We start from the raw sequence: 25,589 nt of genomic DNA on the forward strand, positions 1-25,589 counted from the left end.
ACTATGAAAAATAACATGGATGCCAAAATATTTTGTCCCATTGATATGAACGAAGTATATAGTGAAATAAGAAAAAGAAAACATAGGGTCAACAGACAAAAATTTTTAAGTCATTTTAGTTGGATAAAACTCGGGGATCCTGAAAATCTGGCAAAAAGTCTAAAATGAGACCAGCGGGCAACCTTAAGTAACAAACATGTATTCATGTCATAAAAACATGCAAGTAACACAAACAATTATCATAAAATGCTGTATTCCCTGATATCACAGTCCGACATATTTTCTGGCAAAATGAAAAGATTATATTGCAGATTTCTGTAAATTAGTATTCCAGTCACTTTTGGTGTTTGTGTTGAATAAGATAAAGTGATATTTTAACAACAGCTGGTAAGCCTTTGTTTCTGCATTACTGTGAAGCTTGTAAATAAAACACGTCTTGGACAAAATCTCTTCCATATAAATCAGTCTAACAAATTTCCCTTCTACAGCATGGATTTCAATTAAACAGCTATCTCTACTGAAAGATCATAGATTCAATGATATAAATGCCAATTAAATCCTTCCTCCACTCTCCGAGACACTTCTTTTACATACGGTCCATGAGCTGTGGCATTAATTAGAGGTTGGTCCTTAAACTCAACAGTACAATTTGTCTGTGCACCACATGGCGAGCTCATTAGCTCAAACATTATAAGATTATTTACTTTGTTGTCTCCTGCCAAATATGGCTTTGGCACAAAAAGTCTAATTTGTGGTCCAGCTACTGGCCAATACCGTCCTAAATTGTATGATTTTATATTTTGTATTATGGCCTGACCCTGAAATAAATGACAAATATTTAAATTATTTTACATAACATGGACACTTCTATATTAGACCAACCTACATAGTTTTCTTCTTTTGTGTTTCACCGGCCATAACCATGGCAACTCCTTTTTGTTTCTAGAAAAAGCAGTGGTCGCTAACTCAACAAGTACACCAATTCAATGTTTCAAGTATTTGTTTTTATTCTGGGGTGTTCATTTGGTTTCAGATTTCTGTGTATTTTGTGTATTTACATCCAATTTGTTGCTTATTCGTTCATCAATTTTGTTGTGTTCTCAATACAGTCCTTGAACTGATCTGTGCAATGATTTGACAGATCAATGACCACTGACAGATCGATGACCAGTGACCGCTAACCGACCTGATCACAGTTTTGTTATGTAAAATAACGAATGATCTGTTTAAACTAAAAAGAAATGTGGAATTAAAGTATAATTTGATGTTTAAATATATTCATTATGTAAATACGTGAAAAAGTGCCAAAAAAAAAAAAACAACAAACAAATGAAAACGCAAAATATTGTGGTTGCACTGTGGTCATGTGATGAGATCACCAGTTTAATGGAGCGGTTTGATGGATCTGTGATCAATGACAACTTTTGTTGCACGGATCAGATCAGGTACTATTTGTCAATTTCAAATTTTGATCTTTTAAGTAGTTCACTATCACATCACTTTCACATGAATGCATCTACATAATGAATTTCAACTGTGTATCAGTAATCTGTACTTTTATCCTTCAATATTGTTGACAGATATTTCTTTATATTTCGTACATGACAAAATACTTGTAAATATCCATCAAAACATTGAGAGTGATTGTGACGTCATAAAATATTTAAGAGATTTGCAAAAAAAAATGATGTCATGCAACAACAGTGTTTAGTTGCAGTACTAGATTTTTATGCCGAAAAAGTAATACAAAAAATTAATGTATATTAAACTAACTTTTTTCCAAAATTGCTAAAATTGGACAGAATAGTTCCTTTCAAATTTGATACTGACAAAATCATGTAAAATATCTCAACTAGCATGCGAGTGTGAGTTTGTCTATTCGACATGGTATTGTCAGTAAAAAAAATTGATAGTACCCATTTTTCCATACTACCACAAATTTTTCTCTTTGTTCTGAAAATTTCAGCATTAATTTGTGTAAAAACCATTTAACAAAATGAAGTAAATGAAAAAAGAATGCTACTTGTCTCTTTATGAATTAAGTAGACCAAAAAGTAATAAGAAAAAATCCACCACTTTGTTAACTTATATAATCAAATTGATAAAAGAATCATTTCAAGAAGTTTTATGGGTGTAAAGAATAGTCTCTGAAGTTATAGTCTTTGTAAGAAACAAGTAAAATTCAGAAAACAAACTAAGAAAAATGTGGGAACTTGAATATATCTTTATGTTAATTCTTTAAAAAACATTTTTCAATTAGCAGAGCTTTTATTATTTAAGAGTAATATAAAAAAAAAGCAGACAATAGCGACATTTAAAAGGTAAAGGGGAACTAAATACAAATAAAATACAATTAAAACATCTTTTTGCCTCTGACAAAAACCATAAAGGCTGAAAACTTGGGCATCTATTTTTTTCATGTGTTTTATTTGTAATTATTTCCCTTTTACCTTTTACAAGTGGACATTGTTTACTCATTCTTTTTGCTCATTTACACTAAACTGAGCCACTTCAAAACATATATTACTTTTTATCATTACTTAATCTTAGTCTTATTACCTTAGACCATCCTGTGGGGTCAAGATATGTGTCATATGATTCACTAAAGGGAGGTAACTGTCCTGTGTATAGAGAAGGTGTCATCAATTTCCCATCCTTACTAAAATAAGGCTTTGTTATCCTGAAAAATATAAATATCTACCAGTAGTTAAATATTAGAAGATAAAAATCCTTTCTTGCAAACAAAAATCATTTGTTTCAATGTTTGGATTTTATTTTTTCCAAATCATTGATCTCAAACTTTATTACAAACATGATGACTTTTCATTCAGAATTGTCAAATTTCCTTTCATCTGTGGCAAACTTCCTTCTGCACCTGCGTATGGAGTGTCCATATCACAACTCATATGTTATGCCAGAGCTTGCAGAAACTATGCAGACTTTTTGTATCACGCTAAACTTCTAACAAATAGGCTTCTGGAACAGGGTTATGTTGCTACAAGATTGAAGTCATCACTACAGAAGTTTATTGGTCATCATCATTAACTCCTTGATCATTACAATGTATTCATCTGCGCCATGAAAACTTATTTATTCAACATGGCATTGTTTTTCTTTCCTCTTTCGACTACCCTGGACTTGACTTCTTATGAACAATTGGCCGGTGTTTCTAGAAAAACAGAGGACACTTACCCTACCAGTGCACCTGGTCTATGCTCCCAGTTTTTAATGGAGTCCGAGTTGCTCATTTACTTTTGTTACTATGTATGAATGATTTCAGTTACTTTATGTTCTTTGTTGTGTATGTCTGTTTTCCATGTCTGGTCTTTGTCTCTGGATTACATTCTTTTGATTACCGCTATAACCTTGGTTCCCTTGATTACTCTTTCATTCAGGACAAATGTTAAATATGGAACAGACTTAAATACAAACTTATAACCCCAGAGCAGGAATTCCTAATCCCCTAATACATTAAGGCTACTTAATTAATTGCAAACTACATTTTGAAGCCAAGTTTAAAGTCACTCCCTAAAACAGATGGTATATAATAATTTCATTTTTGTAATTTATAATACATGTATTAGTATAAGGTCATGGAATTAGCCTTCAAATTAAATATATCAGGTACTACCTGCTGCAACTTTTATTTTTCATCCCACTAAAAACACAACACCTGTACATTGCCGGAGAATAAAAAAATTATTTGACAAGCTTTATGAACAGTCAGATCTCATGGGTTCCCCAAGGTAATCTGAGTGTTTCGAAGTGAGTACAAGTAAATATATTGATGTTTTCAACAATGTTCATGTATTGTGTTTTTATCCTGCAACCACATTTTCTATATAAAACATGGGAAATTTGTTCAAAATAGTTTATTTTTCAGCAATCTTTTGAGCATGGGGGTCGGCAAGGACACCTTAAAAGTTATTTCCTGTTTCCTGTTTTGGACGTTGCTCATCACTAAAAAGGTATCATTTATTCCAGGATTGTGAAAATTTTATTATGAAGAAAAAAAAATTTCTATCCATGTAAAATACACTGACAAATTTAATTATTAGTTAGGTTACTTAACGAATAAGTGTAAGTTGGTCACAATTGCCTCATCTGCTGTTACATTCTGCATTATTCCTTATCTTGTACATGGAACTGTGGTAGGATTATAAAGTTCTGAGAAACACTGGGGAACGTTTCCAAGCTTGACAGTGTAATGCCACCCCCACCCCCCACCTAGTGTTACATATACATTCTGTGTATGATTCCTTACCGTGTGTTATATGGAACTGTAGTAGGATTATAAAGTTCTGGAGAAACAGCGAACATCTGCCAGTCTGTGAGTATAATGTCACTCACAGTAACATTCTGAATAATTCCCTGAAAACATTGATCATATAATAACACAATTATTAATGTTTCTAGCAACTTGCAAAACCAAAGAGAATGAAAATGTCCATGTTAAATGCTTGAAGACTTTACTTTTGTACAATTTGGTTATAAGACAGATTGTGTACTTCTCCTAACTATTGACTGATATTTTAAAGAAATTTCAAAAGAAGTAAAAATTTATTACTGGATTTTTTTTCGTGAAGCTGTGACAGAAATACAATGCCATGTAATCAAAAGGGGCGAAGTGTGGATAAAAAGAGTGGAGGGATGCATACTCTATCTAAGGTTAGCAAAAACACTGAAAGAATGTAAATCCTTCTATTCTAATTACCCCCTACAAAAAAGCTCTTTACTTCCTCTTAAATGTCTTTTATGAAAGTCAATTCACCAGGGTGACATGAACATCATATGTAAAATACTGTAAACATATTAATTTTCATGGTGTACTAATTTGTGCTATTTTTGCAGGGGACAGAAAATGCCAAAAAATAGTACCCCCAAAATAAATTTTAATACCATATAGCAATAATTATTTTTTTAAAACCGCAAAATTGATACCTGTGAATATGTTCATTTGAAAGATATCATGAAAATTACCGACAATGCAAATTAATACATTTACAGCAGTAATTATGCAAATCATATAGCAGGAAATTTTAAAGGCTGCCAAATTTGTCAATTGTTCTGTAAAAAGGGGGAACAAATTTCAAGGTCTATTCTTCAAGTCATTAGATACAGTCTGCAGGAGATAACTGTGAAATGTCTTGCATTAAATTTGGCAAGATTCCATTTTCTCAATTGCAAAAACCTGGCAAATATAACCTACACTATAACATCACAAATTTTCTGGCTATAGGGTATTTTTCTATCTTATACTACCTTTGTATTATTGTTGATACCAGAACCAAAGTTGATATGGCCCTGGTTTTCCACCAGAATATCTAAAGTCTGTCCTTTCCTGGCTGTAAAACTAAGTGATAAATTCTGGTTTCTTTCCCTGATTAATACACCAATAGGAACCTAAAATGAGAAGTCATGTTAGGAAGATAACAAAAACCATAAAATTAAAAACTACATGTACTGAGGCTCTAAACACACCATAAATTTTGATATTTTGGGTCGGGTTATTTTGGTGATTTTCTGACAAAACATGTTCGAATTTGATGTTTTTTTTTTGGCCATTCCATCAGAGTGAAAACACATTCTATCTAGTTCTAACGCTACCATTGGTATATTAAGTAGCACTCCAGCTAAGGATCATGCAAAATGTGATTCATGGGTAAAAAGCCTACATATTTTTATTTTTGATATTTTGTTTGAAATGTCATAGTAAACAGAAATAAACATGTGGTTTTTCATATAACCCGTGCTCTTAGGAGATAAAAATTATATAGAATGCACTGTAGATTTCGAAATTAAGGGAGATAACTCTGTAAATGGCACTCAAATACAATAGAATCTACTGGATTTTCAATGTGGATTACCTCCTAAGAGCAGGCAGATTTGAATGAATAATTACACAATTCAAAGTATAGACCCATAAAACAACTTGATTACAAAAATAAAAATATGTAGCCTTTTTTGGGGTGTATCACATTTTTCAGATTTTGCATGATTCTTACAAAGACTGCTACTTAATTCTTCATTTTTTTTTTTGGGATAAAATAAATAATTATAAATACATTCATAATCTTTTTTGTAATAAGGTTAACAGAGGTCACTTTAGGTAAGATTTGTTTCTGTAATGTTTGTCGTTCACTCAAAAATGATAATACACCAATATATAAACTGGCAATCTAAATACTCGCATAAGTTATACTTTGGTGTGTTAAATTTTGGGCATTTTGAAAAGATACATTTAATAATAATTATTACATTTTGTATTATACAGTAATAAATATTTTATTGTTAATTTCAATGGAAAATGAGAAAACACTGTGCAATATATCCTTACATTTCGATGGAAGCTATAATCATTCTAGGAAATGAACTGAAACATTCCGAAATTGACCTTAATAATTCTTGTACTGTTGTTAAGTGTCAACACAAAATGATGACCTTCATTCCAAAGTAGGATTCATTTTCACATTACGTCAATTATGTTTTGAAATACCAATCCACCTTAAACAAAACAACCAATTTTAATTCATTTGAAAACTGACTATGAAACATTCAGAAAATATTATTCTGAGAATGATTGGAGATTTCACTTGATTACTTAATGTTGTTTGCCACTCAAGGTTATATTTTAGTTATTCTTTCCTTCCAATTAATTATCCTGTTCTTAATAAATGTCAGTACAGGCAGGAAGACATGAAAATAAACAATGACCCCAAAGCACATGTATGATCTATCTCTCATTCCTACAACTGTAAGATTGCTTAGTTAAGAATATGTAGTACAGACAGACAGACAGCCATAAAATTAAAACAACTAAAACACTGTATCACGTACCTGATCAATCATAACATATCCTCTATCTCTAATTCCTACAACTGTTAGGTTGCTTGGTGTGGGATATTCTTCTTTAAACACATGTCTGTATAAAGCAAAACCTTGGTACTGAAATTTAAATATGCATTATGAGAGTATTGTATTGCAGTACAAAGTCCCCTACTGGAAGAAATATCTGTTGAAGAGAATAGAGTGCACACTTCATGTATAATTTGTTATGTTTGTTCATGTGTAATGAGAAAAGGGCAGAAACTGAGTCTGCACTACTGGAGTAATTTTCTAAATCCAAGGACCATAACACTGCAAAAAACAACAGACTTGAACAAAATTCAAATCAATCTTTAACTTGTCATGGAAAAGCAATGTACTAAATACTAAATGTATAGCTGAAGCATTACAAAAAGAAGTGCAGAAAACTGATTTGCTGGACTGACAGATGGACAGACTGACTATGGAGTGCAATCTTAAAGTCCTCTTTGGCAAAAGGAAGCATACCTTATAAGTGTAGTTTGTAATCACATTTAAGTGTAAGTGTTGTAAGAATCAAGCAAAATGGAAAAGATCAGAAACATGCATGTCAAAACCCCACCAATCTGACAATAAAATATTACTCAAGAATACTTCCCCTCTTTGAAAAGACCATTATTTGATCTCTGCATCATTGGATTTACTCAGAAATTTGTCAATAGAATTTTAGAAAAATGAGGTCTTTGACAGAGTAATCTACCCTTGAAATATTCATTTTCAGTGCATTTCAATGAAATTGTAACTCAATGGTTCAGTATGATATGGAAAATCTTGTCTGTTTTCCTTGATTCTGATGGTGCAAATAGTCAAATTACATTATCAAAAATGATGGGATTTATTCATACCATGTTTCACCTACTGCCTGATTCTTACAGGAACAGACACTCAATAGTCAGAATTTTTTAAAAAGCATTGACAAACATATTCCTGGTTCTAGCTTAATGTTTTAAGTTTTCTGTTAGTAATTTACAAGAACAGGTCCCACAAGCATCATAAAACTTTACATCTGATGAACTATTGGTTAAATGTAACTCCATAAAACCATGCACTTTCACTATTTGAATGGAGTTACTATGAAAGTTCTTAAATTCGTGGATACCATATTCGTTGGCCAGGAAAGAAACTCAAATTTATGGATTCCTGAATTTGTGGTTTTGAAGTTTTCATTAAACACATTAATGGGAATCTCCTATTTGTTGGGAACCAAATTTTGTGGTTTTGCCTATCCACGAAAACCATGAAAATTGGCATCCTCAGTACTGTGAAAGTACTTAAATTCATGGATACCAATTTTCATGGATCAGGAAATAAACACAAGTTTGTGGATTCTTGACTTTGTGGTCTTGAAGTTTTCAGTATACATATTAATGGGAATCTCCCATTCGTTGGGAACCAAATTTCGTGGTTTTGCCTACCCACGAAAACCATGAAAATTGGTTTCCATGTACAATATTACTTTAACAGAATTAGGCAGATGAGATATAAAAATCTCAAAAATGACTGAAATCATGTTGCTAGCTAATCTTTTAAAGGGCAGATTTAAATTTGTACTATTTCATATAAGCATGTGATAAGTTTGACATCTTTCAGTGAAAAAAAAGTAAAAGCAGAGATTTAAAGATTACAGAACAAATGCTGAGTTTCTAGCTATAAGGCACCAAAAATTTGACAGACAGACAGACAGGCAGACAGGCAGATAGAATGACAAATATATTCAATTCAAACAGCAGGGGTTTTTTATTGGGGAAAGGAACAGATATGGAGAAACACAACAAATGCATTAGCATATGACCTAAATACGAAATACTTTCAGAGATCACATAAATGACCACGATTACAGAACAATGACACTTCTTCAAAATAAACTAAAAAGTAAAATAATTGCAAAATTAAAATTGTACCTGTCCAAAAGCCTGCATATAAACAGGATAGGTAGCAGTAATTGGTTTCTGGTCTGGTCTCCGTAAGTGGTCCAGTAGATCTATCACAGTGCCAGCCTGTAGGAGATCAATATATACTGTATTAGAAGTTTTTCTGTGATGATTTTTAAATTTTTCATTTTATCCACAGTAGGCATTAGGACTCAAAAAATAAAAACAGAAAATTTTCACACTTAAATAAATTAAATATCTTGAGTTATTCCTCATTCTGTTTGCATATGGTATATTACAAGATGGAAAAATTACATTTAATATGAAAAAATAAAATTCTCCTTTTTTACAACTAAAACCTGAAACTTTCAATCAGACAAAAAAAAATCTACATGATTAACTAATTAATTTTCATTGATTGATTGATTTTAATTACCATCAGCAAATATTTAATTTCAGAAGAAAGTTTCTACAACATATTCTGTACTAGACTAATAAACAATCAAAGAACACATGCAGAATTTTTGTGAAATTGACGCCAGGATAATGCGTGATTAAACTCTATTCCATACTGTAACTTGACTTAGAAGCAGGAACTACTTTTTTTGAAAGTCTTTGGTGTGACTTGGTCACATGGATTTAACCAAAGATCTCTATGACAAATGGTGAGAAGGCTACCACAAGTCCACCAAGATAGTAAATATTTTACACAGGCAAAATTATTTCACATGATTTTCACACAAATTTAAATCAATTTTTGACTGAAATAGCAAATAAAATTTGTAACAGAGTTCACGTGAAATTCAGGTGAATTGAGCCTCCATATGAATCTCATGTATACTTTTCACATGCAGTTCATGTTAAGTGAATTTCACATGAAAATCATATTAATTTCACGTCAAGTTCATGTTAATTTCATGTGAATAATATTTCCCTGTGTATTGTAACTTAGAAAGAAAATAAAGTGCAGAATTAAAAATGTGTTGTGTTTATACTCCATAGTAGTCATGACAGCTACTAATTTCTAAATAAATTCTCTCTCAATGAATAATTTGTACTTTTGATACTTTAAAATGAATATGTCAAGTTTGAGACATATAAAATTGTTTTACTCACCAATTTCATCTGTATTTTTCCATATGCCATCTTTGGTGTGTTTTTAGGTATAGGTAATGGCATTCCTTTAACGTACTAAAAAAACGTGTACAACAATATTTGTTTTTATTTAAAATATTATTTTTGTGCAGTATCAGGGTAAAAAATGGTAAATTCAATTTATGCATATGCTTAATTTAAATTTTGCCTATGCTTAATTATTTATGCATATGCATAATTCAAGTTAAGCATTAATACTTTAGAATATGCAAAATTTATTTTAGCATATGCATAGATATTTAAGTGTACACATAATTAGAATTGTGCATATGCTAAAATACTGAAGCATATCCTTAATTCGAATAAAGCAAATACTTAAATTATTTAGCATATACAGAATTCGATTCTAGCAAATGCATAAATTGAATTTTAGCATATACAGAATTATTTAAACATATGCATAAATACATATTTTTGACCCTGATACAGCATTAAACATTATAATAGTCATCAAAAATCATACATAAGCTGCTCTTTTATTTTATAGAACAAGCAGTTTAGCTTTCCTCTCTTTTCTTGTCATCATTAAAGAGCGATTCACTGTGAAATTCATTGAACAAAACTTTTATTAACCTAACATAAAAGTTTCTGATGAATAATGTAAATTTAAGCTTCATTGGGAAATTTTGATATGTAACTTCTTTATGTATACCAGAAATATTTATACACTACAATACTTTCATCATGTTCTCAGTACTTCAAGAGGAAAATTCTGTTTTCTATTTTTTATTCACAAAACAATTGCATAACACAAATAGACTTAAAGGGTAATAAAGTTTTACAGAGTCTTTCTGTTTTGTGTTTATAGTTCTGATATAAATGACTGAGTGGTAAACTCATGGATGTTTACCTCTCATTCAACATTTCCTAACCCAAAAAAGCAGATTAAATCTACAACATACCTACAACATACCTACAACATACCTTAGATATGACTTGTCTGAGAGCCAAATATTTATCAGTGACATCTCCAGATTCTGTTAATGGACCATCATAATCATAGCTTGTAGGTACTGGTAGGTAAGCAGGGTAGTTAGCTCCTGGAAAAAACATGAATTAGATAATTTGACAAATCTGAAATTAACCTTTCTTTTAGATAAAGACTTTCCCAGGAAAAGATGCATGGGAAAGCATGGATCATGAACAAGTCTCTCTCCCGTCTAAATTTGGTTAAAAAATATTTCTATCTCTATAGAGTTTCCTTTTCATGGCCTTCGATAAGCTATAAAATTAACTGCCCTGGACTCCATCTTGAATTACAGAGATGGTCAGAAGTATTTTATTTTGTTATTACAAGATATATTCTTGCATTTTTTTTACATTGAATAAGTTTTTTGAAGATGATTATGAAGAACTGAATTAAACGAATAGTCTAAATTTGCCCGATTTACCTTAATCTGAATATTAGTATGTGTGTGTGATATCAACAGATTAGTGAGCAAATCTGAATCACTATGATTCACACACAATTTATTTTGGGGGATTTTTTCACATTTTTAGGGCTGTTTCGGTTTAAAAAAAAATAAGAGAAACAGAATCTACAACTTTAAAAACACTTGCTATAGTTGTAGATTATATATATATACATGTCTTAGGTTTTTTAACAGGGCAATTAACTTTCTATCATTTCATAAGTATTTCACTCTATAAATGATAGAAAGAATAAATCTCAATGTCAATTGTCCAGTTAACTACCTAGGGAAGTTCATTAGGTGATTGTCATTTTAATCAATGAAAAACTCCATTCCCTAAGGTCAACTATATTATTGGTTATAAATTATAAAAAATTCTCCCAAAGACTAAAGAAATTCTAAAAATCCTAGACTTTCTGATTTACCACTGATTTACCAACTATGACAATAGCAACCAAATGCTTTTTAAACACCACTGGTATATCCATGCTGCAATGGAAGTGTTTAATCAAGATTTAATCCACCATTTTGTTTGAAATACCCGTACAAATTCAGCACCACTGTGGTACCAGCTGCTCCAGTGGTGTAATATCTATTTTGCTGGATTTATTTTGGATTTGACTTGAATATGAATTGGATTAGTGTTTGGTAATTTTGTTGTTACCCTTACTCTGTAAGAACTTGTTCAAAAAGTAGATTCTTACATAAATCCCAATTGACAGACAAGGTTTTCTTCCACAGCTGATGAAATTTCAATTTTTTTAAGAGTGTAGCAACACAAAACATAAAAAAAGACAATAAATTTAAGAGCAAGAACCACACTAAGTATGTCAATACTGTAAACAAAAACCAGAACACCTACCATTCCAATACCCAAAGTTTGTCCCTCCTTCAAACATGTACCTGAAATACAAGAAAATCTCCAATACATTTATAACTGTGACAGAAAATTGTCAATCAACATGAATATAAAGTATACCAATAATAACTATTTTTTTATTTTATGAGAATGCACGAAGATGAAAGCACAAAAAGCCCGAAAAATCAAATTGTTTAAGGTTTATTTATCAAGTTATTGTAACATCATGCTTTTCATAAATCCATAAATGTCATAGTTTTTTTTATATACTGGGTAGATCTGACTTGCACCGAAACATTTTTTTATTTAGACCCCCTATATAAATCTTTCATCATTCTTAGATAATCAAAGAAATTATTATTGCTTATTCATAAAATAATCTATTTCCAAAACAAAATGATAGGAGTACAAGGTACATTATCCATGTCAATTTGTAAAATAAAATATGTAACTAATACCAGGGTCACAGAAGACTTACATATTTATATTTGCCCCATAGTCCAACAGTAAATCTAAACTTTTAGCCACTCTGTCTAACGCTGTTGTTGAATGAGCAAAACCCCAATGATCCAGCCAACCAGTATAAAACTCAGAATTCACCTGTGAATGTAAACAAATATTATAGAATAAGCAGGGGCAAATCCAGGATTACAGGTTGGGGAAGAAAATAGAATTGAAGGCTGAGTGAAGTGAGGCAAGAAAATTGATGGGTGTAGAATTTGAGAAAAGTAAATATTTGATGAAAAACGAGTAATTTTTCCCAATTTTAGGTCCTCCCCTTAAAATCTGTGCCTTATAACTAAATCTCAAAAGGCCAGCAAGTGTACAACTCAGAAATCACTGGTGGACAAACCAGCCAGTGAACAACTCTGAAATCATCGGTGGCCTAAGCAGCCATTGTAGAACTCAGAAATCACCGGTAGCCTAACCAGCCAGTATACAACTCAGAAATCACCAGTGGCCTTACCAGCCAAGTACAACTCAGAAATCAGTGGTGACCTAACCAGCCAGTGTATAACTAAGAAATCACCAGTGGTCTAACCAGCCAGTGTACAACTTAGAAATCACTGGTGGCCTAACCAGCCAGTGTACACCTCAGAAATCTCTGGTAGCCTAACCAGCCAGTGTATAACTCAGAAATCACCAGTGGCCTAACCAGCTAATGTACAACTCAAAAATCACTTGTGAATACAGTGTTGCATTTTACAATAAATGTAATAAAATTACCAAGCTCATAATTATATATATGGGAGGGAAATTATAAATAGTAGAAGAACTGGCAGAATCAAGGATAAAGCAGAAAATGAAATTAGCCAAGTCTTCGAATATGTGAAGTTTTTACACAGTAAAATGGTGGGTAAAACCCAGTTTTACTGCTAGCAAAACATTTGGCTACATATCAGTCATAAGAATTCCAGTGTTAATGCTGTCCACCTACATTGTAACAGTCAAAATAGATATAACAGTAGTCAATTCAGGGTTAGACTGGTGTACGGAAAACACATGTGATTATTTGTTCTGTTGTTACAAAAATAATTTGTGATAAGATCTTGATATCAACAGGAAACTTTTTAACATCTTGAATGCTTAGTTAATAAGTCAAGTGACAAGATCACGATGACTTTTATTAAAAATCTACAAAACTAGTGCAGGCTCTCGCATATCTAAACAACTGTGAGATGTAAACTCCTTATACAGGAGAAGCAGGAATACTGCTGCACTTATAAGGGAAGTCAATAAAGTTGGAAATTAAAATTGTCTCTCTTATCATAAAGTACTGAGGACTACTTAGCATCGACCAAAATAAGAATCAACAAACATTTTTTGCATATTTTTCCCCTCAAAATTGCCAAATTTTATGCCTGCAAAAAAAAATGCACCATATGGTATGTCTAGAACAGCAATGGACATCATTATCTACCAACGAAACTTTTCCAAGCAAATAATTTTATTTTAGTGGAGTTCAGATTTTTTTATGTTTGTCACTGCTGTCTCTTTTCTTTCAATTGTGCAAGTCTGTATAGATTTTACCTGAGCATAAGCAATAATAAAAATACTCACAAAAGGTCCTCTTGGCTCAAAATCCCTCTGTGGTTTAAAGGCTGCTTGTGGATCCACTACAATAAAATGGTTCTCATTAAAATTTATTGTCACATTAACAGCATACCTGCCAAGTGTCACTATTTTTGGAGTATTTCCCCCATGACAGCTCCAAAACTTAAATTTTTAAATAGCAATTTTGCCCGCAACTTAATAAAACAATATTTTCTAATAAGTAGTGCAGTAGATTTTCTTGGGTGTTGAAGACTATTTCATGCATAAAATCCCTAATGGATATTTTTAAATGTAGGCAGGTATGAAATATATTGAAGTTTTAAAATATAAACTTTGAAACCATAAAAATATCTCTGTGATTGTAATCATGTTATTATCATTTAAAACTGTTCTAAAACTGCAATAGTTGTTATTATTACATTTCATATTTTATAGTTTCCATTTCAACAATGTATTTCTAAAACACCAATAATTTGTGATATTGCATGCTTGGTGTTTTGTTTACAAGTGATATTGCACAGCTGACATCATTCATGATAAAAGTGTTTTATGTAGCAAAATTATCAGAGTGAATAATATCTAGATATTTGCCTAAATTTGCTCCCCTTAAAAAAAGGACATCCAAAAATAAATACATAAAAAAGTGGTTATACTTGAGGCGAGCAAATTATAAATGTATACCAAAATATTTTTTGTTAAAAATCGTGATGAATAGAAACTCACACAGCGGAAAATTCTTAAATTTTTACAGAGAAATGTAATATAACAATTATGTCAGTTTGGTGCATGCAATATCATGTTTTATGGAACACTTTTAAAACAATATCAACCTCCACCATAGGCCTTGGTCCATGTCTCTATTAAGTGTTCCATAAAACGTAATGTCACATGCACTGAGCTGCCATAATTGTATAGATAATCAAATTTTCCCTTAAAAATACTGAGAAACATACATAACTTTTTTAAGAAGCATAACATGTCACAATATAGAAAACTGAGACATAATGGAAAGAAATCATGAAATTGTGTAAGGTTAAGAGCTAAGAAATGAATGACAATAAAAAATGGCTATTAAGACAGCAGAATATGTCAGAGTTGTTTAACTTGGCACCTACAGCTACAAAAAGAGGAGTGAAGTCAAGCGTCAATATTGATTACAGATCATATATAATATGTCAATTTATTATGGTGAGTTTTGATTAGAGAAGTGTTAAAAATGGTATTGCAAAAAAGGCCCCCCCAAAAAAAAATACTACTACAAGGGTTTATTGATACTACAAGTAATCATAAAGAAAAGCTCAATAGTTCAAGGCAAATCAATATTTTTTGTTGTTTAGTATATTAGACTTCTATCATAACTAGCAGAAAAAATCTTTAATTCATTGTAATTTAAAAGATGTTCGCATAAGGAAAGAGAGACAACTCACTAGTAACCCCAAAATCCACAGTAGAATAGACTCCCTGAAGTGTTCCACATTTAAGATAACCGTCCCCACTTCCGTCTGTGGTGAACAGAACAACTCCATCACCAAGGTGTGTAATAGCTTTCTGACGGAGGTAACGGAGGTAATCATAATCACAGGCAAAATAACTGCCATATTCATTTTCTATCTGAAAACCAAAGGATTGTGGGTAAATTTGTGAACAAAATCAAACATGCAAACCACCGATGTGTAATAAAGCAGGGTGTTAGAAATCAGATGCAGTTCATATTGATGTTTTTGAAGCAGATCAAGTGTTAGAAATCAGGCACTGTAAATAAAAAAAAAGAATCAAAATATTGAAATCAGAAGCAGTGGATCAAAATCAAAGATGTTTTCAAGGCAGACAAGTGTAGGAAATTTGGCACTGAAAATGAAACAAAAATCAAAATAAGTTAGTACAAAGCAGAAACAGCTTTATATGAAATAAAAGGAAAACAAGAAAGAAGTTAGTGTAAAGTGCAGGTAACAAAAACACATGTAAAAACTTCTGCAGAGCAGATAATTTTTATAGGCTCTTAACTTTATACTTTGTTTTAATTTTTTGTGGTATATCCTTTGTGTGTGTCAAATAATTAAGAATGGATGAAAAAAGCCTATACACCAAAATATTTGGGTTAAAATTTTTCATAACCGTGAAAAAAGGTTAAGCCTGCAAAATTACCCACTATACAGTATCTAATGTCTTTTGTACAAGTTCTTCCTTTTCCACGCATTTCCACTTACTGGTAACCCCAAAGTCAACCGTGGCATAAACACCTTCAATGGTGCCACACTTCAGTTCTGGGTTGTCATGGTTACCATCTGTTGTAAACAAAAGAACGTTTTCTCCAAGGAGAGATTTAGCCTTGCTCCTGAGATATCTCATGTAATCATGGTCACAGTATCCCCCAGTCTTTACATAGCTACCATACTCATTTTCTATCTACAAACCAAGTCTTACAATAAAAAAAACTGGATATGGTGAAATGTAACAAATGCATGGGCATATAAGTCAAATACTTTCAGAGATCACCAAAAGGTCTTCAATGAGTGTAAGCACACCTTTAAATAATCTCTGGAAGGCCCCGACAACAAAGCATTGAAATCCACAGTAACTGAATGATGAAAGTATAATTTAGAACAAGTTTATTTGAATGTCAGAATAAGTTAATGGTACAAGGTTATTAAAAATGTCTACTCTAAAAGGTAATGATTTAAGAAGAAGTCTTTCTAAGAATCATGCAAATTCTGTAAAATGTGATACAACTAAAAAAAGGCTGCATATTTTTATTTTTGCTATTAAGTTGCTTTATAGGTCTATATGATAAAATGTATAATTATTCATTCCAATCTGTCTGCTCTTAGGAGATAATCCACATGAAAAATCTAATAATTTCTATTGTAGTTTAGATTTTATTTACAGAGTTATCTCCCTTGTTACTTTCTGTTCACTATGACATTTTAAACAAAATGTAAAAAATATAAATATGTAGGCTTTCCAACCATGAATCACATTTTGCATGATTCTTATGTGGAGTGTTACTTAATAACTACTACAATACAAATACAAAAAAATATACATCCTAAAGTAATTCATCTATTTCATGTTTTACTCAAACAACTTTGAAATGAACATACAATTATGATGTTCAGAGGATTGAGTCAGTCTTGATTAAATAATGAATTTCTTGGATAGTTGACTGGACAATGGAAATTTTTTTTTACCATATGAAATGAATTGTCTAATAGAAATTTATATTTCTTGTAATATATGTAGTAGTCTAGTCAACTACCCAAGGAAAATTATTAGGTGATTGTTAGCTTTTCTATAATCCTTTGGATATTCTTTGCATTTTCTTCCTGTCTGAAATTTTTCTGTTCCAGGAATTTTTTCTTTGATAATGGTTTGCTGAACTTATTAGTGAAATCAATAACATTTCTGGGAATACCAATATATCATTATATATATCATCGGATACTGTAAACATATTTATTTTAGCAGTGGCTAATTTTCGCAGTGAATATATTTGCAGAGATCAATTTTCATGGTTGCAAAAAAATGATTAATATAGTGTTAAAAATCAATTTCACAGGTACTATTTTTTGCACTTTTGTGTCCACCATGAAAATGGCAAAACTTAGTATGCTGCATAAATTAATATGTTCACAGTAATAATGATCTTCCTTCATGCACATCTAAATATGATGCATATCCTGTCCATAAACATGATAAAGTTTCATCAAAATTCATGATTGGTTTATTCAGAAGGATTTGACCTTCTGTGTTAAATGAGTCTATCACCCTTAGCAGGCACTGGACAAAATAAATGTAAGTTCATGCACACCTACATATGATATCTTATCTTTCTATAAAATTTCATCAAAATCTGTTAAGTGGTTTAGGAGGAATTACAAGATATGTGAACAGACAGACAGACAGACAGGATGGTTCTTAAATGCTCCTCCATAAAAATAAACAACAATTTACCTGCACCATTAAAACAGGACCTCCATTTATATACAGCAAGGGTTTTATCTTTGGGTACAGAACATCTAACCAGGTATCCACATATTTAATGTAAGCTGAAAATGAAACTCAGTAAAACAGAAAAGTGTTAAAACATTTTCTACTTAAATGTAAAAAGTATGAAAATTATAGACAAACAGACTTGAATTATTGTTCAAATTTCACCTTTTTACCACAACAAAATAAATTGATTTGCTTAATTATAAATGAAAATAAGGAGGTAATCAACTAACTTGCAAACTTCATATATTTATCAACAAAAGTAAGAAGTGATCTCAAAAATCCCTGTAATAATGTCAGAGAAATTTTATTTTGATTTTTATTGTTTCATATGTATTGATATTGTATATGTATACATGTATTAATTATTTGCAATTATATATGTTGTATATGCCAGATATGACTGATAATTAGTATTAACAAATCATTCTATTCTTTTCTATTCTGTAGGTTGAACAATGAAGGCAATCTGATATTTTAACTTATGATGAACAAGACATGGAAAACCCCTTGGCATGGATGTAAAAAAAAACATCATTTTCTATTTTGTATCTTCCTGTGCCTTACATGTAACGTATCCTGTGTACAGTATTAATTGTTCTTCATAATATGTAATATATACATGTAGCTATAAATCATCTTCAAGAAAAATCACTTACTTGGATCCATAGTTCTGAAAACTGTTTTAGGATTCTTTGCTAGTATAAAGGGAGGGAATCCACCCTGTAAGATAACAATAACACAGAATTACCCTAACATACTTTAATAAAGAGAGGGAATCCACCCTGTAAGATAACAGTAACACAGCATTACCCTCACATACTTTAATTCAGTCACTTCAGTGTATCCTGATCAATATGAAAATTTTCATCCAATTTTTTTTAAAATTTCAATAATTTTTTTCGTGCTAAATAAATGACTGTTTAGGAAACCATTGAGAATTTTGAGACACCAAATCTCATTCAAGGTACAGATCCTGAACCAATAGTGTTTAGCACAGAGCAAGGTTTCATAACAAATCTCTAATATTGGAATTTTCCTAAAGCCCAAATGGAAAGAATTAAAAGAACAATTTGCAACTAATGTGCACAAGATGCAATTTATTTTCAAAATTCCTTCCATGGTTCGTCAGAGCTTTCATAGAATTTCTACAACTTAAACTTGACCAATGTTATCATAAGTAAAAGATTTGATGAAAGTTTTTTATGATAGGCTCAAGCAATTGCTCCCCTTTCAGATTATGCCTTATCCCATTTATATGTGTACATTCTCCTTTCAAATTGCTTACTTTGTTTATTAACTTAATTGTTAAATACTTAGATTACTACATACACAGTAAAATTGCATGATTGGAAAAGAATTTTTTCATAAATAAACATTGTACTTACCAGTAAATTACATTTCAATAACTATTTGAGAATTCTTAAAATGTAGATATTCTTGCATACTCACAAAATCCCATTCTCCACAGATATAAGGACCAGACCTAAGAACAACATACAGTCCAACATCCTGTACTGTTTTGATGAATCCTACAAAGTCTTTATCTCCATCAAAGTCATACTGGTTTTCTTCCATTTGATGAAAATTCCAAGGAACATAGCTAAAAACAGACCAAATACATTACCATGAAAAAAAAATATATAAGTTTCAAGGCAAAATACAGATGCATACGACCATGTTTGTCATGAGTAAAAAAGCCAATCGCAATACACAATGTAAAAGTAGTCCAGTAAAGTTCAGAGGGTTTATGAATAAATTAATCGAACTTTCTGGATGTAGTTCCACATCTTTGTATGTTGTTATATATTCAAATTATACAAAAACTTATGAATAATTACATGCCCAGAAATACAAGACATATTTTATGCAAATTACACCTTGACCTTTATTGTAATTCCACAGCTTTGGCTATAAAATGGAAGAAATATGTTTTTACACTCAACATCTGTTCAAGATCTGGGATTTCTTCCATTCTTTTGAGAAATTCTTCATCTTTTCACTCATTTAGCTGCTCGCCACTCATCAAAAGACAGAATTTCTCACTCATGGAAGAAATACCTAATGTTCAATAGTGTAAGAACATATTAACCCAGGAATTAAAAATCCATGAATTCACAGAGAGAACATATACATGTACATGTACCTGTCTCTACATTGTCATCTTCCCATGAACTCACAGAGAGAACATATAGATGTACCTGTCTCTACATTGTCATCTTTCCATCTACTTTAAATGTATTTAGACAGCATTAACAAGCTTAACTTACCATCCTGCAATTGTTTGGTATATCTGTTTATCCAGACAAATGTTTATCAGGATAAACTGTATTTATAGTAAAAAATGAAATTGATTTGTACAGTAAAACCTGTATAAACTGAACACATTTTAGACTTGAAAATTGGTTTGGTTTAGACAGGTGTCCGATTGACTAAAGTTCAAAATAACATTGATTGATATTTGATACATTGGAACTTAAAAGAGTGTCCTGTTTTAGACAGGTTTCCAGATTATTCAGAGTTTGGTATAGACAGTTTTTACTGTAATTATATATGACCAATCAAAAACATAAACAAACATACAAGTACATTAATAGTACCTACACTTGAACAGCATTCAGCCCAGCTGCTTTCATTTTTTCTAACCTATCCCTCCAATAGTATGATGGGATTCTACTGTAATGGATACTACCAGAGATATACCGGAATGGTTTACCATCCAGGAGGAATGTATCATGTTCATAATCAATAGAAAATGTTCTATTACCCTAAAAAGAAAGAAATCTTCAGTTTACAGAATCTTATTAGCAGTACAGTACTAACCTGTAATTCAATTCACAAAATGTCATTAATAATTAAATAGACAGGTTGATGCTTAGAAATCAACCTTTTTACAGAGTTGTAGGTACTTACACTAACTCTCAAACTGCATAGAATTTTCTGTTTACCTTTTATGACAGCAGAAAAAGAATAGTCATTTGTTCACTGTGTTAAATTCTGTTTCCCTAACTCCTTACAGTTAAAACAATACTCATATGACAGCTGCAACCCTATTTGCATGATGTCACAAGATGAGTTATTCATAGCAAGGTAAGGTCTCACTAACAACTTCAAACGTTTCCATTACTTTACATGTTAAAAAAGTAATTTTCAAAGTATCACTGTGAATTCCCAGGACAAATGACATCTTAAAGTTGCATACCGTTGCGAAGCTAGGAAAATAAGGCTTCCAAAATCATTATGCTAATGGTACGATGTAGAATTAGAAATTCTTCACAAAATTTACTGAATAAATAATACTGAAAATCCACATTTTTACCTGTTCTGCTAACTGACAGCACGGAGGCAAATTACTCACACATGTAAACAATATTCATTTGTAGTTTATTACATATATGATTTTAAAGTACACATTCTCAGCTTTATTTTGACTACTTTTAATCATAATACACATAAATAATGCACTTACAATGCATATGTCTAGGTTCAGTGTGTTTTTGGTACTATATAGGGGGGTGGCCATTTGACCCGGAAGTGGTTAGTGAGACCTAAAATGGAAATGTGTTGTCCCAACATTTTTTTTCTTTACTGGTGAATATTCTGTCAAAGTCATACCATATAAATTTCTTAAATAAATAAAAAAGAGCTAGTATGGGCAAATAATTTCATATGCTATGTTGACGGCAGTCAAAATCAACCAATCTGCATCATAGAATATACACTCAAACATGACGAGAAGTAATTTCTACAACAAATTAAATATAAAACATAAATATCAGAAAAAAATGTACAATGTATAACATCAAGGACGCTTACCTTACCAGTGCAACTGGTCTATGTTCCCAGTTTTTAGTGGAGTTTGAGTTGCACATTTGCTTTTGTTACTTTGTATGTATGATTTTAGTTACTTTATGTTCTTTGTTGTGTATGTCTGTTTTCCAAGTCTGGTCTTTGTCTCTGGATTACATTCTATTGATTACCGCTTTAACCTTGGTTCCCTTGATTACTCTATCAAATCTTTAAATTCTGAGGCTATCAAAATTCAAGTACATTAATGGCCTGAACATGGAAACAGGAAACTGAGGCAATCTACAAACACAATGTAGCGAAAGGAATCAAATACAATAGCACCTAAAACTGAAGATTAGGAAAGTAAGACACTTTCATCACACAAAAAAACTAGACTTGCTACAAATCCCACTTTATTATACAGAAAATTTATGTAATTAACCTCTCTGATAACGCCATTTCCAACTGCTACAATAATTAGTAGATTGAGATACATGTACATGCAATCTATGAACTATTTCATTTATTTTTAATCTAAAGAGAGGGGCTTGTAGCAAGTCTAACAAAAAAATAAAGCATTAAAATATGAAATAAATTCAACTGACCTACAATGTATAGTCACATGTGTCATTGTGTGTTGAGATGACTCATACCATATATGATCATTAGTTGTGGTGCTTATAGAGAATCAATTGATGCTTTTGTTTATGATCACAGAATAGTATCATATCACAAGCAGCAAATCAATGTGTATTTTCTTATTTAATAAATGAACCCAAGCTCAGAAAGGGTATAAGTAACTATTGCCTTGTATCACATGGATTCTCTTGCCTACTGAACTTCTATACATTTGTAGTTGAAGCATATCTTCTCCCTTTTGACTAACTGGTTGCTTCAGTAAAGGTGTCAAATTAAATTACTGCAGAAATAATGTTTTATTATTACAATTTAAGAGATAAGTTAAAAAAGCAAAACTACTAAACAGTGATATGTATTCAAGTTCAATAAGGTCAGAAAATCCAAACAAAACATTTTTTGATATTCCCCTAAGACAGTTGGACACGTTGCAGAGGGGTCTGAAGGTACAGTACTAGTCCAGCAGCTAAGTAAGACATCAATGCCCTCTGTAAATAGAAATTAGGAGCATTGTGCCTCAAAGACCAAGGTCATACCTGTTCACCTTTAGAACTCTTCATATGGGAGATAATCTTGCACTGACAGTGTGTCATGTGGGAGATGTTCATGTAAAAGAAATTATTTTAACAAAACAATCTACCACAAATCTTACATTATCAAGTGGAATATTCTGAATTTTTCATTGATTTCATTTTAGTCCCTCCTCCTCCCAACGTGGGATGCTAAATAGGTACGCCAGGTCCCTCTGAGAGCTCCTGTGTCCCAATTCATAATTTAAATGTTTCATAAGAAATTTTGATATGCATGTATTGTATCATCCAAGTCATCTCTATATAACTGTATGAAATAAATTTTTTTTCTTTCACCTGTCTATCCATTAGGTACAGTAGTCTGATTTTGACCAATCTGAGGGTCCCCAGTACATCTACCACATTGTTCCCTAAGTGCCCTCCTCCTCAGCCCATCTTTCTTTTTTCAGTTTATAGCTAAACTACTGGTAATACTGACTCTGAGTTCAGTCAAGTATAGTGTTCAAGTACTAGTATAGTATTTGCAAAGATTAAAGGTAAAAATTATTAATGAAAAAAATGACAGCAATCATCCCTTATTAGAGGACAAAATCCTCATAATGATTTCAGTCTGACAGGAAGTGAACTTGTTTAACAAAAACAAAATGTTGCTCAAATCTTAAAAGTATTGACAATGTATGAGGAAAAATAAATCCTAGTTAATGTAAAACTGTAAACATATCAATATATTCAACTTCATCCTCTACCAATATTTTGGGAGAGCATGATTTGACTAACAAAATATAACTGTCCCACCGAGGATCAAACCCTAGACTGCTTGATTCTTACAGATACTGACACTTAACAATCAAACAATGCATGTAAGAATATATATTATATAGGTGGCAGGCCAGTGAAAAACTGATTCAGCTAAAGAATTAATCCTTTAGCCAAGTCAGTTAACTGACTTTTTAAATCTACAGGCCATCCTGCCACACATATTACATCTGCCTCATAAATACGACCGGTGGTGGTCAAAACAAAAAATATCTTCAGCGCCGGATCCCTAAAGGGATTGCTGATAGTGGTAGCAAGCTCCTGTGCTCCGTGTGAAACTGCTGTAAATTCAACATTGAGCATTGTCATGATAAACTGGTGATATCAATGGAAAAAAATCAAACATTGAAATAAAGCCAATTACTTACATCTAGTTGCTTCGAAAAATGTATAAGTTGAAAAGCAAATAAGACTAGCAAATTCTTTGGTCTGGCAATCTCCATTTTGAATTTTCTGCAATCATGTGACTTTTGTCAACATCACGTGATTATATTGTATAACCCTATTGTTACGTAGTTTGCCGCTATTTTCACTTCTGTGGGTAGATATATAGATGTCGGCAATGCAATTTATATAACAATAAATATAAGCTCTCAAGAGCTTCCGAACCAACAAAACGCTATATACAGATTAACAGCATACATGACATAGAGTTATACACACACACAAATAAAAAAAAACCATACAAGACAAATATGCAGCAGCTATAAGCAGGACACTGAACTAAAGCATTCAGCAAAAATGCAAAATAGCAATCATGCAAACCAACCTTAAAGCAACTATAAGTAGCCGCAAAATGGAATATAAGAGTAAATTTATGTTGAATATGATGCACCTATCAGGGTGATATTTCACATATTATTTGCAGACCAAACAGGAACATTTTGTTCCATTCTAAAAGGATATCTGGTTTTTGAATTCATTAAAATTTGTTATTTTTCTGAAAGAATTTGGTAGAGGATTTCAAAGAGCTGGGGCAAGCATACCTGAAAGATTTTATACCATGATTTGTTGTTTCACACTAGAAATCCGTAATAAATTAGAATATCTAAAGTCATATTTGTGAGATTTCTTTTGTATCAAGTAGAATAATACAGGTGTTGCCAATTAATTCAATATTCTAGAAGTTTCAGTAGCCATTGTTCTTGGTTTTTTTTTCATATACATTCTTGCCATATTTAATAAATCTTCATGTGTTGCACTATAATTTGAGTATACAAATCTCAATCTCTTCAAGTGCCATGACAGTGGACAAAAATAAAGTTTGACAGTATAAATTAATGTATGAAAATAGTCTATTTGATTTACTCAGGTTTCTTCTTAATTTTTTTTTTAATATTTAACAGTTGCACTTCCTTTTTATATAGATTTTGAATATGAAAATCAAAATTAAGTTTAAAGTCAATATCAACTCCAAGTAACTTCACAGCTCATCTTAGCGGACCCAATATCAAAAATAGCAAATTCAATTTGTCAAAAGTCCTTTTTTACCACTGCTGTGGCTTTAAACTTTTCGGGATTTGACACATACAATTTTCATTGAATCAGTTTATTAAAACATTGCTTTCTGCCTGTAGAACATTTATAACTTTATTATAGTCCAGTGAATAAA

General features: G+C 31.6%; 1 protein-coding gene across 2 annotated transcripts; it reads right to left on the reverse strand.

Annotated features, from left to right (window-relative positions):
• Nucleotides 1-236: 236 nt before the first annotated feature.
• Nucleotides 237-24,474, reverse strand: LOC148602398 (beta-galactosidase-like). 2 transcript variants are annotated; one of them, XM_088551994.1, is made up of 17 exons: nucleotides 24,346-24,474; nucleotides 20,811-20,974; nucleotides 19,659-19,809; nucleotides 18,866-18,929; nucleotides 18,168-18,262; nucleotides 15,644-15,827; nucleotides 14,223-14,278; nucleotides 12,640-12,761; nucleotides 12,165-12,205; nucleotides 10,815-10,930; nucleotides 9,852-9,926; nucleotides 8,766-8,861; nucleotides 6,838-6,945; nucleotides 5,263-5,403; nucleotides 4,265-4,371; nucleotides 2,560-2,680; nucleotides 237-818 (listed from the first exon to the last, which is right to left on the reverse strand). In XM_088551994.1, exons 1-17 carry the CDS (start codon nucleotides 24,418-24,420, stop codon nucleotides 534-536), a joined length of 2,001 nt encoding a protein of 666 aa, XP_088408120.1. In that variant the 5' UTR covers nucleotides 24,421-24,474; the 3' UTR covers nucleotides 237-533. The 2 variants fall into 2 exon arrangements, with proteins under 2 accessions (XP_088408120.1, XP_088408119.1); XM_088551993.1 differs by lacking the exon at nucleotides 15,644-15,827 and adding an exon at nucleotides 16,424-16,622.
• Between the last annotated feature and the right edge of the window lie 1,115 nt (nucleotides 24,475-25,589).

Source organism: Perna viridis, chromosome 11 (assembly GCF_037379345.1).
Source record: "Perna viridis isolate PV_CMFRI_1.1 ecotype Kerala chromosome 11, ASM3737934v1, whole genome shotgun sequence".
Lineage (NCBI taxonomy): Eukaryota > Metazoa > Mollusca > Bivalvia > Mytilida > Mytilidae > Perna > Perna viridis.

What these genes read in the sequence shown, in the direction of transcription:
- LOC148602398 (XM_088551993.1), bottom strand. Translation starts at nt 24,420, where the DNA reads ATGGAGATTGCCAGACCAAAGAATTTGCTAGTCTTATTTGCTTTTCAA. An exon ending in TTTCAGAACTATGGATCCAA is followed by an intron (nt 18,263 to 18,865) that starts GTAAGTGATTTT and finishes TTTCATTTTCAG; the next exon opens with CTTACATTAAATATGTGGAT. An exon ending in GGTTGACTTTGGGGTTACCA is followed by an intron (nt 14,279 to 16,423) that starts GTAAGTGGAAAT and finishes ATTTTATTGTAG; the next exon opens with TGGATCCACAAGCAGCCTTT.